At 37.9% G+C, this 13,297-nt stretch overlaps 1 protein-coding gene across 2 annotated transcripts in view; it reads right to left on the reverse strand.

Annotated features, from left to right (window-relative positions):
- Positions 1-13,297, reverse strand: part of LOC128687702 (neuroligin-4, X-linked) — a 328,474-nt gene that overhangs the window by 3,073 nt on the left and 312,104 nt on the right. For both annotated transcript variants that reach the window (XM_053775304.2, XM_053775303.2), the window contains 2 exons: positions 8,834-8,949; positions 344-521 (listed from right to left, as the gene is read on the reverse strand). In XM_053775304.2, the coding sequence (XP_053631279.1) occupies positions 344-521; positions 8,834-8,949 (294 nt within the window). The remainder of the gene's footprint in view (positions 1-343; positions 522-8,833; positions 8,950-13,297) is intronic.

Raw genomic sequence — 13,297 nt, forward strand, 5'->3', positions numbered from 1 at the left:
ATAGTTTGGCCATGTTTTTGGTTAGAGTGCCAACCAGTTATTGTAACGAGTTGCCTATCCCTGAAGCGATTAGCTTTATAGGAATGCTAGATTTCCCAGTTTTAATAATATTATTTTTATTAATAAATAATAATAATAATAATAATAATAATAATAATAATAATAATAATAATAATAATAATAATAATAATAATAATGATATTATTATTATTATTATTATTATTATTATTATTATTATTATTATTATTATTATTATTATTATTAGTAGTAGTAGTAGTAGTAGTAGTAGTAGTAGTAGTAATATTAGTATTAATATCATCTGAGGAAAACAGATTGCGCTTACCTGAAAGGGTCCAAAGGTCTGACAGGGCCAATGAAGTGCTTGGGATCTTCAGAGGCGTGCCAGGCTTCACTGTCAGAGTCTGGGTACTTAGCACCAGCTTCCTCCAACTCAGGTATGAGCCAGTTCCATAGTGCCACCTTGTGGGCACGGTAGTGGTCCTTCTGCCGGGGCCGGTAACCTGACAGCGAGAATGTCAACAATGTGATTGGTTGGTTGTTTAGTGGGTTTTAAAACTTACTGATTACTTGAGGGCCATTAAAGCTGTATGTAACCTGTTGACCAACATAGTCTCTTTCTCTCTCTCTCTCTCTCTCTCTCTCTCTCTCTCTCTCTCTCTCTCTCTCTCTCTCTCTCTCTCTCTCTCTCTCTCTCTCTCTCTCTCTCTCTCTCTCTCTCTCTCTCTCTCTCTCTCTCTCTCTCTCTCTCTCTATATATATATATATATATATATATATATGTCGTGCCGAATATATAAAACTGGTCAATTAGCAAGAACTCATTTCAAATTAAGTCCTATTCGGCACGATATATATATATATATATATATATATATATATATATATATATATATATATATATATATATATATATATATATATATATATATATTGATAGACATGCACCTCACGGTGTGTATATATCCTGTGTCAGTCAATAATAGTATTATCCAACAGTTCTTTTGCGTACAGGTATTAAAGTGATTACTCTTGTCCACTTCGTCCCACGTATGATTAGCTACACTCTCTGCAGGGAATTCCCTAAACACCAGGCACATTTTGGGCGATTATTTTATATTTCTGTTTTGAAATCGGAAGAGCAGTCACCTAATTTTTTTATGTACTAGCGTTGGGGGAGAAAAAACTGAAAAAAGAAAAAATGAGAGATACCTGTATTTCTGTCTCGATTTTGAAAATCTTTTTTAAGCAAATGAAATTGTACTCAAGAGGAACATAACATACAAATAAACATACAGACAATATCTCTGGTTATCTGTTCACCAAAGTTCTCGAACATTATGAACTAATATTCTTAAAAAAAAAAGCAAAAATCATCGCATTAACAAAATCATCAGCCCAAGAAAATCATGACCCTAGAAAAATCATCAACCTAATAAAATTCAATATGAGAAAATCATCAACATAAAAAATATCATCATAAGAAAATCTTCAACCTATAAAAATAATGAACTTAAAAATCATCAACCTAACAAAATCATCCTAACTAAATCATAAACCTAAGATAATCATCAAATCACAAAAATCATCCTAACTAAATCATAAACCTAAGATAATCATCAAATCACAAAAATCATCCTAACTAAATCGTCAACCTAACAAAATCATCAGCCTAAGAAATCATCAACCAATGAAAATCAGTCTAACAAAATCATCAACCTAAGAAAATCAATCCAACAAAATCATCAACCTAACAAAATTATCAACCTAACAAATCATCAACCTAACAAAATCAACCTAACCAAATCATCAACCTGACAAGATCATCAACCTAACAAAATCATCAACCTAACATAATCATCAACCTAACAAAATCATCAACCTAACAAAATCATCAACCTAACAAAATTATCACCCTTACAAAATCATCAACCTAACAAATCACCAACCTAACAAAAACGCATGAAGCTAACAAAATCATTAACCTAACAAAATCATCAACCTAACAAAATCATCAACCTAACAAAATCATCAATCTAACAAAATCATCAACCTAACAGAATCATGAACCCAATAAAACTGTATATATGATCATCTCTCTTCTCTTTTAACACTAAATTTATTTGGCTAAAACTGCAGGTGCAGAATGAGACGTTCCCATTACCCAGGTCTTTCTAATTTGTAATAAACAAAATCTATAATACAGTTAATATTTTTTAATACACCAGCTTCCCCCTTAATACCACCCCCCCCGGGGTAGGATGAAAAAAAACAGCAAACAAAAGTGCAGGTGAAATATAAGGTAACCTTATTAAGGAAACACGTCGCTCACACAGGCTGTAGCAGTGCAATGGAAAGAGGGAAAAAATAGTGATATATATTTCGGTGCAGAGTTGAGGTGTAGTGCAGGAGAGGTGCTCAACTTATGAGTGAGGTTACTCTGCGGTGGAGAGTTCAGGTGAGGTTACTCTGCAGTGCAGAGTTCAGGTGAGGTTACTATGCAGTGCAGAGCTCAGGTGAGGTTACTATGGAGTGCAGAGCTCAGGTGAGGTTACTCTGCAGTGCAGAACTCAGGTGAGGTTACTCTGCAGTGCAGAACTCAGGTGAGGTTACTCTGCAGTGCAGAGTTCAGGTGAGGTTACTATGCAGTGCAGAGCTCAGGTGAGGTTACTATGGAGTGCAGAGCTCAGGTGAGGTTACTCTGCAGTGCAGAACTCAGGTGAGGTTACTCTGCAGTGCAGAACTCAGGTGAGGTTACTCTGCAGTGCAGAGCTCAGGTGAGGTTACTATGAAGTGCAGAGCTCAGGTGAGGTTGCTCTACGGTGCAGAGTTCAGGTGAGGTTACTATGCAGTGCAGAGCTCAGGTGAGGTTACTCTGCAGTGCAGAGCTCAGGTGAGGTTGCTCGACGGTGCAGAGTTCAGGTGAGGTTACTCTGCAGTGCAGAGTTCAGGTGAGGTTACTCTGCAGTGCAGAGTTCAGGTGAGGTTACTCTGCAGTGCAGAGTTCAGGTGAGGTTACTCTGCAGTGCAAAGTTCAGGTGTAGTGCAGGAGAGGTGCTCAACTTGTGAGTGGAAAAAAAGTAACCACATGCAAAGTCATAAAAGGATATAAAATAATATATAAAGAAGATTGCTTAGTACCTGGAACAAGGAAAACTAGAGGACACTTTTATATATTCAAGGAAGCGTGGAATCGGAGGGATACTAAAAAATATTTTCATCGGAAATATATTAGTAGATCAAGAGAATTATTTAAAGAAAGTAGTAAATTATACAAACCTTTGGTAAATGCATATATATAACGTATATATATATATATATATATATATATATATATATATATATATATATATATATATATATATATATATATATATATATATACATATATATATATATATATATATATATATATATATATATATATATATATATATATAACGTATATATATATATATATATATATATGTGTGTGTGTGTGTGTATGATAGAGTGGATAAAGGAGCAATGAGGCAGATGCTGCAAGTATATGGAATAGGTGGTAAGTTACTAAATGCTGTAAAGAGCTTTTATGAGGATAGTGAGGCTCAGGTTAGGGTGTGTAGAAGAGAGGGAGAATACTTCCCGGTAAAAGTAGGTCTTAGACAGGGATGTGTAATGTCACCATGGTTGTTTAATATATTTATAGATGGGGTTGTAAAAGAAGTAAATGCTAGGGTGTTCGGGAGAGGGGTGGGAATAAGTTTTGGGGAATTAAATGCAAAATGGGAATTGACACAGTTGCTTTTTGCTGATGATACTGTGCTTATGGGAGATTCTAAAGAAAAATTGCAAAGGTTAGTGGACGAATTTGGGAATGTGTGTAAAGGCAGAAAGTTGAAAGTGAATATAGAAAAGAGTAAGGTGATGAGAGTATCAAATTATTTAGATAAAGAAAAATTGGATATCAAATTGGGGAGGAGGAGTATGGAAAAAGTGAATGTTTTCAGATATTTGGGAGTTGACGTGTCAGCGGATGGGTTTATGAAGGATGAGGTTAATCATAGAATTGATGAAGGAAAAAGGTGAGTGGTGCATTGAGGTATATGTGGAGGCAAAAAATGTTATCTATGGAGGCAAAGAAGGGAATGTAAGAAAGTATAGTAGTACCAACACTCTTATATGGGTGTGAAGCTTGGGTTGTAAATGCTGCAGCAAAGAGGCGGTTGGAGGCAGTGGAGATGTCCTGTCTAAGGGCAATGTGTGGTGTAAATATTATGCAGAAAATTCGTAGTGTGGAAATTAGGAGAAGGTGTGGAGTTAATAAAAGTATTAGTCAGAGGGCTGAAGAGGGTTTGTTGAGGTGGTTTGGTCATTTAGAGAGAATGGATGAAAGTAGAATGACATGGAGAGCGTATAAATCTGTCGGGGAAGGAAGGCGGGGCAGGGGTCGTCCTCGAAAAGGTTGGAGGGAGGGAGTAAAGGTGGTGTTGTGGGCGAGGGGTTTGACCTTCCAGCAGGCGTGCATGAGCGTGTTAGATAGGAATGAATGGAGACAAATGGTATTTGGGACCTGACGATCTGTTGGAGTGTGAGCAGGGTAATATTTAGTGAAGGGATTCAGGGAAACCGGCTATTTTATATAACCGGACTTGAGTCCTGGAATTGGGAAGTACAATGCCTGCACTCTGAAGAAGGGGTTTGGGACATTGGCAGTTTGGAGAGATATATTGAGTATTGTTATACGTATATACTTCTAAACTGCTGTATTCTGGGCACCTCTGCAAAAACAGTGATTATGTGTGAGTGAGGTGAAAGTGTTGAATGATGAAAGTATTTTCTCTTTGGGGATTTTCTTTCTCTTTGGGGTCACCCTGCCTCAGTGGGAGATGGCCGACTTGTTAAATATATATATATATATATATATATATATATATATATATATATATATATATATATATATATATATATATATATATATATATATATATATATATATATATTGTAAGAAGGATACAACGAGCGTAGATCTTCTGTTGCTACATAGAGGTAGTAACTCTCACACACACACACACACACACACACACACACACACACACACACACACACACACACCCACACACACACACACACACACACACACACACACACACACACACACACACACACACACACACACACACACACACACACACACACACACACTCGTGGTACACTCGTGAATCACCCTTGGCAGACGTACCTTCCAAGCCTGGTCGAAGATGGTTCTCACCTTGTCTCTTGCTTGCAATTTGACTTTCTGTACATATCCTCTGTATACATTGTACACATTGCTTGCTGTTTGAAAGAAATGTATTTACTCTCTCTCTGCTGTCTTTTGCTCGTTCCTCGTTTTTACCGTGATTATTGTGCTACAACCAGGTGTGCAGGCCACTAGACTACACCTGTTCTCATAATACCCCGGTATAAACCTTGTTAATACATACTGACAAACTGGGTTAGAAAGGCACATAAGCAAACACTACGACATATTAGAAAACGTTTCTGTCTTGGGACCTTGATCTCTTCTAACGTACAGAGGTTAAAAAACCTGTATATATAAGTGGAGAGTGAGGTGTTAAGTGACACATTCTTCAGGTCAGGTCACCATATGTCACTCCCACCTCACTTCATGTCACCATATGTCACTCCCACCTCACTTCATGTCACCATTTGTCACTCCCACCTCACTTCATGTCACCATGTGTCACTCACACCTCATTCTCCGCCTATATATACTGTCTCTTAACCTCTGTATGTCAGAAATGATCAAGGTCCTAGGACCAAAATATTTTCTAACAGATATCCCAGTGTTAGCAAATGTGTCATTCTGAACCAATAATTTGCCTACTATAGACGTCAGGCTTATTGGATGGTAATTTGATGGTATGGACTTATCCCCTGATTTAAATATAAGAATTACATTAGCCATCTTCCATATGTCTGGCACAACACCAGTTTGGATGGATACATTAAACACGCTCTTTAGTGGCTAAGTTCCAACTTGCATTCTTTAATTACGCTTGAAAATAATTCGTTGGGGCAAGAGACTTTCTTTTGTTTCAGTTTATCTACGTGTTTTATAACCATTTGCTTCGTGGCAGTAATATTACTTATTTTCTTTAGGAACCTGAATGCTTATTAATTGCTGGGATATCATTTATATCATCTTGTGTAAAGACTGACGAGAAATAACCATTAAACAGAGAACAAATTTCCTGTTTCATGATTCACGAAATCATAATGACACGATTGCAAACAAACCATACCACGGGAGGGGATAGAACCCGCGATCAGAGAGTCCTATTTGGGCGAATTTTATTGTGGCTAACTGGTCCAGTGGCTAACGCGACGGTCTGGAGTTTTGAGACTCTCTGATCGCGGGTTCTATTCCCGCCCGTGGTATGGTAAATTTCCTGCTCATTATCAGTCATCCGTCCATCTTCAATTCTCAGCAGTCCTGCTTTTTCCTTACTTTTGTCCTAAACACTTGAAAGAACCCTCTTGGATTAGTCTTTGATTCATTAGCAACTTTAATTTCATAGTCGAGTCTAGCCTTTCTAATCCCCCTTTTTTATTTCTTTTAAAATGAACACATTCGTCAATAAGGTTAATCTCTTCTTTTCATGCGCCTGTAAATTCCTCTTTTCTCTCCTAATAGATGTTTTATTATCCTGTTCACCCATTTGGGATCTTCCTTATTTGACCTTGTGTCTCTTTGAGAAATATATATACTCGAGCACGTTGTACATTATTAAGACAAAAATCGTAAATGCAGATACCTTTATTATCGCATGTATGATCATCGTCAATAAAATCATTACCTAGATAACCCCAGTCTAGATTAGACAGGTGTGCTCTAAGTCCATTATAATCGGCTGAACGAAAATCGTAAAGCCGTCCTGAGATTCATTGATCAATTTGTCTTTGAAGGTGGCTTCAAATAGATTTTGCATTTATTGATTCCATCAATTTTCCCGTAATGGAGGTTAGGCTAATTGGTCTATAATTCGAAGTTAAGGACCTATCTCCTGCTTTCTAGACAGGTATCACATTTGCCGTTTTCCACTTATCTGGCAATATGCCAGTTTGTAGTAATGTGTTGAGAAGACTAGCCAATGATATCCTAAGCTCCCCTTTACATTCCTTTATAACCTTAGTGAACAGTTCATCAGGAACCGGGAACTTGTTAGGCTTTAATCTATCTATAGATAGATTACAACCTTATCACTAGTAACTGCGCACAACTTATTTTCGTATCTATTTCCATAATTTTCATTTCTGTAATTTCTAAGAGGAAAGAACATGTCTAGCGATCGTACGTTTCGAAAAACTAATTTTCACGAAATTTAGCGACTCCAAACAACTTAAAACAATTAAAAAATAAAAGTTCTGAAATTTAGGCTACGCTGATTAGCATACATAATTAGGATCCACGATTATCTATGTGAAAATGCTATCTAACTAATTATCCTACATGACTAATTATTTCCATGTTTACTTACATAAATCATTTCCAAGGTTCTTTTCTTGAGGCAACACAATACTGTATATATAATTTTTTCCCTAGATTTTAAATTTTTTTGAATGTCTTAAAATTCATAATAAACTTTAAAAATGTACGCCAAACATCTACTAATACTGTATTACATATTGTATTACTAATACTGTATTACATACTGTATTACTAACACTGTATTACACACGTGCTTATTTCTTTTTCAAATGGAATTTCAAATATTTTTTATTCCAGCCGCAAATAATTTGACGAGATCTAAAGTGGAAAATTTCGTCCCCAAAAATGTGGAAATATTACCGACAAGGAAATAAAATAACACCGCAATGTATCTCCCGGCGCATCACAGCCGACAATGAACGATAACGATGGTGCGTCACATAACACATACTTGCGTAACATTATTTACCCAGTGAGGCTACGCCGCCGGCCATGTGACCCGCTGTATCACCAGGGGAAATTATATTATGCCGCTGATGCAATATAATTCGTCAGGGTCTCTGTACAGGGGCTATCACGATTCGTGATTTTTTTTTTTTTGTGTAGGATATGGGTGACTTTTGTAGAAAGTCACCCATACAGAATACTGGATGACTTGATATAAGCTCTACACAGAGCGAAGCATTGCCTCATTAGATATGATAAAAGTCTACCCAGAGCGTGGCGTAGTCACATTAGACTTGATAAGGCTCTACCCAGAGCGTGGCGTAGTCACATTAGACTTGATAAGACTCTACCCAGAGCGTGGCGTAGTCACATTAGACTTGATAAGGCTCTACCCAGAGCGTGGCGTAGTCACATTAGACTTGATAAGGCTCTACCCAGAGCGTGGCGTAGTCACATTAGACTTGATAAAGCTCTACACGATATACCGTCGTTACACTAGACTTGATAAAGCTCTACACAAAGCTTGGCGTAGTCATATTAAATTTGAGAGGAGATATCATTTAATGCTATTGACAAGGAGATGAAAAGAGAGGGCTTATGTGAGAGAATTTAATTCCTTTGTAAGGTATTTGAGAGAGAGGATAAATTCTTCAGTATTATAACAAGGAACTTAATTCCTTAAGATATTAAGATGGTTTATCATTTATTACTGTTGTAAGGAATTTGATTCCATATTGGTATATAAAAGAGAATTTATCTTTCAATGCATTGGTATGGAATATGATATATATTAATGTATTCAAGAGAGGAGTCACCCTTCATTATCATGGCAAGGAACATGATTCTTTGACAGAGCATTCATTCTTAAAATACGTAGCAAGAAATCTGACTCACTTATCTCAAGAAACTTCTCATAGATGGCTTCGTAGGGTTCCCAGGTGATGTTGCGTTGCTTGCTGCGTTCCTTGTAACTGAGAACTGGCTTTACCTCCTCTGGCAGGTTGGGGTCCCTGTGAGAGACGAGGAGAGAAAGAGACGGTGAGAGGAACCCATACCTGTTACAGTTTTGCAGTCCACTCTCATGTGATTGTTGTGGTGGGTATGGTTGCTGTGGTGATTGTGGTGGTTGGGGTGGTTGTGGATTTTTTTTTCTAAATGTGGGTAGGTGTTTTGATATCGCCAGAATGGATGAATGGACAACAATGCACTCACTAAGGATATCTTTATTGGAAAAGCTTCGGTCAAGTGACCTGGATCACTCCAGTTTTGGAGTGATCAGGATCCCAGTACCGAAGGGTTTTCAATGAAAATGTCTCAAGTGATTACACTTACGACATCCAGAAATATACATTGGTGGTTATCGTTTTGGATCAACGATGTGTTTGATATAATGATGACTCTGGGATGGTTGCTACTGTTATTATGGTTGTAGTTGTGTTGGTTGTGGGTATTGTGATTATGGTTGTGTTTATGCTCTTTGTGGATATTGTGCTTATGGTTGCTGTGGTGACTATGGTTGTTTTTAACTGTTGGGGCTACTGATGGAGGATATAGATATCAAATGAAAAAAAAATATTACGGAGAATGGTAGCAACCCTATTATCTGCCTCATTGTTGGAGGCAGTGTTGTTGGGAAGCGTAGCAGTGAGGACCTGCTTGCCAGGTATAGGGCAACAATACACATAATTAAGACAAAAAGAGGGGATCCCTGGTACATGAAGCATTCTGCCTCAGAGAGGCGCTGGCAGCGAGTGGCTTTCTTAAGTGAGGAAATTGTAGTACCATTCATAGACAACTTGGATCTTTACATTGTCAAGAATGACATGTATACCGAGGATGGCTTACATTTATCTAGAACACTGGTAAAAGTATTAGGTACTTTAGGGATGATTTTAGGAGTGTTTTAGTGAGACGGCTACACGTGGATGTCAATAAAAATTCAAGGCACGAAAATCTTAGGAAATTTAAATTTCAGCCAAGCTGACTGGATCTCTGACTATAAAACTTGACTCCAAAGATTTCCTAGAGGATTCCCTGACTTGGTTTTTAAAACAGGTTGTGACAGACCCAACATGAGATAATAATCTCACAAACAAGATACTATTATAAATAATGCGGTAACACAGATATGCAACAGTTAGGCATTTTTATTACGAAACGTTTCGCCTACACAGTAGCCTTCTTCAGTCAAATACAGAAAAGTAGGCAGACGCAGTAGAGATGTGAAGACGATATAATCAGTAAATAGATAATGTGGAATTTACCAAAGAGCTTGGCAAAGCTGACATATAACTATTGCTTTTTAATATTGCAAGGACGTATAATAATAAAAAAAATGCATTAAAGGTCCTAGATTGTGGCTCGGCAAATTACAATAGACTCAGGAAACACTTATCGAGTGTAAACTGGGATAACTTGACCAATTGTTATTTTAACAAAAATCTTACATATTTTAATGAGAACTCTCAGCATGACATATTTGTAAAAAATTGTACAAGGTGTCCTAAGAACATATGTTCCCTAATAAGAGATGAAATCAAATAAAAAAGGACACCAAATGGATGAAAAGGACACTAAAACATAATTTGGGAGAGACGAAAAATTAATAAAAGCGATAATAGAATCATCGTCTAATGAACCAGAATGTTTATATCACATGTGAGGTCGAAAAACGATAAGAAAAGCTAAACGAGAGAATGAAATTAAAGCTAAAAATGGAATCAAAGACAAATCAGAAAGGTTTCATGCAAGAATATAACTCAGGTAAGCTTACTGACGAGGAGAAGGAAATGTAATCTATTTTCAAAAAATATATTTCACGTTAGCCATTAAGACAGATACAACGTTAAACTCAGTAACTAATAATTCTTAATGAACCAAAGGAAAAGGCAATTACTTAATATGGTAGTCACCAGAGACATTGTTATCAGTCTAGTGTAAGTCTCCTCACAGACCAAGGTATGGATGACTAACATAGACCAAGGTATGGATGACTAACATAGACCAAGGCATGGATGACTAACATAGTAGAAGGCATGGATGACTAACATAGACCAAGGTATGGATGACTAACATAAACCAAGGCATGGATGACTAACATAGACCAAAGCATGGATGACTAACATAGACCAAGGTATGGATGACTAACATAGACCAACTTATGGATAACTAACATAGACCAAGGCATGGATGACTAACATAGACCAAGGCATGGATGACTAACATAGACCAAGGTATGGATGACTAACATAGACCAAGGCATGGATGACTAACATAGACCCAAGTATGGATGACTAACATAGACCAAGGCATGGATGACTAACATAGAAGAAGGCATGGATGACTAACATAGACCAAGGTATGGATGACTAACATAAATCAAGGCATGGATGACTAACATAGACCAAAGCATGGATGACTAACATAGACCAAGGTATGGATGACTAACATAGACCAAGGTATGGATGACTAACATAGACCAAGGCATGGATGACTAACATAGACCAAGGCATGGATGACTAACATAGACCAAGGTATGGATGACTAACATAGACCAAGGCATGGATGACTAACATAGACCCAAGTATGGATGACTAACATAGACCAAGGTATGGATGACAAACATAGACCAAGGTATGGATGACTAACATAGACCAAGGTATGGATGACTAACATAGACCAAGGCATGGATGACTAACATAGACCAAAGCATGGATGACTAACATAGACCAAGGTATGGATGACTAACATAGACCAAGGTATGGATAACTAACATAGACCAAGGTATGGATGACTAACATAGACCAAGGCATGGATGACTAATATAGACCAAGGTATGGGTGACTAACATAGACCAAGGCATGGGTGACTAACATAGACCAAGGCATGGATGACTAACATAGACCAAGGCATGGGTGACTAACATAGACCAAGGCATGGATGACTAACATAGACCAAGGTATGGGTGACTAACATACACCAAGGCATGGGTGACTAACATAGACCAAGGCATGGGTGACTAACATAGACCAAGGCATGGATGGCTAACATAGACCAAGGTATGGATGACTAACATAGACCAAGGCATGGGTGACTAACATAGACCAAGGCATGGGTGACTAACATAGACCAAGGCATGGATGGCTAACATAGACCAAGGTATGGATGACTAACATAGACCAAGGCATAGATGACTAACATAGACCAAGGCATGGATGACTAACGTAGACCAAGGCATGGATGACTAACATAGACCAAGGCATGGATGACTGGCATAGACCAATGCATGGATGACTAACATAGACCAAGGTATGGATGACTAACATAGACCAAGGTATGGATGACTAACATAGACCAAGGCATGGATGACTAACATAGACCAAGGTATGGAAGACTAACATATACCAAGGCATGGATGACTAACATAGACCAAGGTATGGAAGACTAACATAGACCAAGGTATGGATGCCTAACATAGACCAAGGTATGGATGACTAACTTAGACCAAGGTATGGATGACTAACATAGACCAAGGCATGTATGACTAACATAGACCAAGGCATGGATGATTAACATAGACCAAGGTATGGATGACTAACATAGACCAAGGTATGGATGGCTAACATAGACCAAGGCATGGATGACTAACATAGAACAAGGTATGGATGACTAACATAGACCAAGGTATCGATGACTAACATAGACCAAGGCATGGATGACTAACATGGAACAAGGTATGGATGACTAACATAGACCAAGGTATCGATGGCTAACATAGACCAAGGAATGGACGACTAACATAGACCAAGGCATGGATGACTAACATAGACCAAGGCATGGATGACTAACATAGACCAAGGCATGGATGACTAACATAGACCAAGGCATGGATGACTAACATAGACCAAGGTATGGATGACTAACATAGACCAAGGTATGGATGACTAACATAGACCAAGGCATGGATGACTAACATAGACCAAGGTATGGATGACTAACATAGACCAAGGCATGGATGACTAACATAGACCCAAGTATGGATGACTAACATAGACCAAGGTATGGATGACAAACATAGACCAAGGTATGGATGACTAACATAGACCAAGGTATGGATGACTAACATAGACCAAGGCATGGATGACTAACAGACCAAAGCATGGATGACTAACATAGACCAAGGTATGGATGACTAACATAGACCAAGGTATGGATAACTAACATAGACCAAGGTATGGATGACTAACATAGACCAAGGCATGGATGACTAATATAGACCAAGGTATGGGTGACTAACATAGACCAAGGCAAGGGTGACTAACATAGACCAAGGCATGGATGACTAACATAGACCAAGGC

The sequence above is a fragment of the Cherax quadricarinatus genome, chromosome 11 (genome assembly GCF_038502225.1).
Source record: "Cherax quadricarinatus isolate ZL_2023a chromosome 11, ASM3850222v1, whole genome shotgun sequence".
NCBI lineage: Eukaryota > Metazoa > Arthropoda > Malacostraca > Decapoda > Parastacidae > Cherax > Cherax quadricarinatus.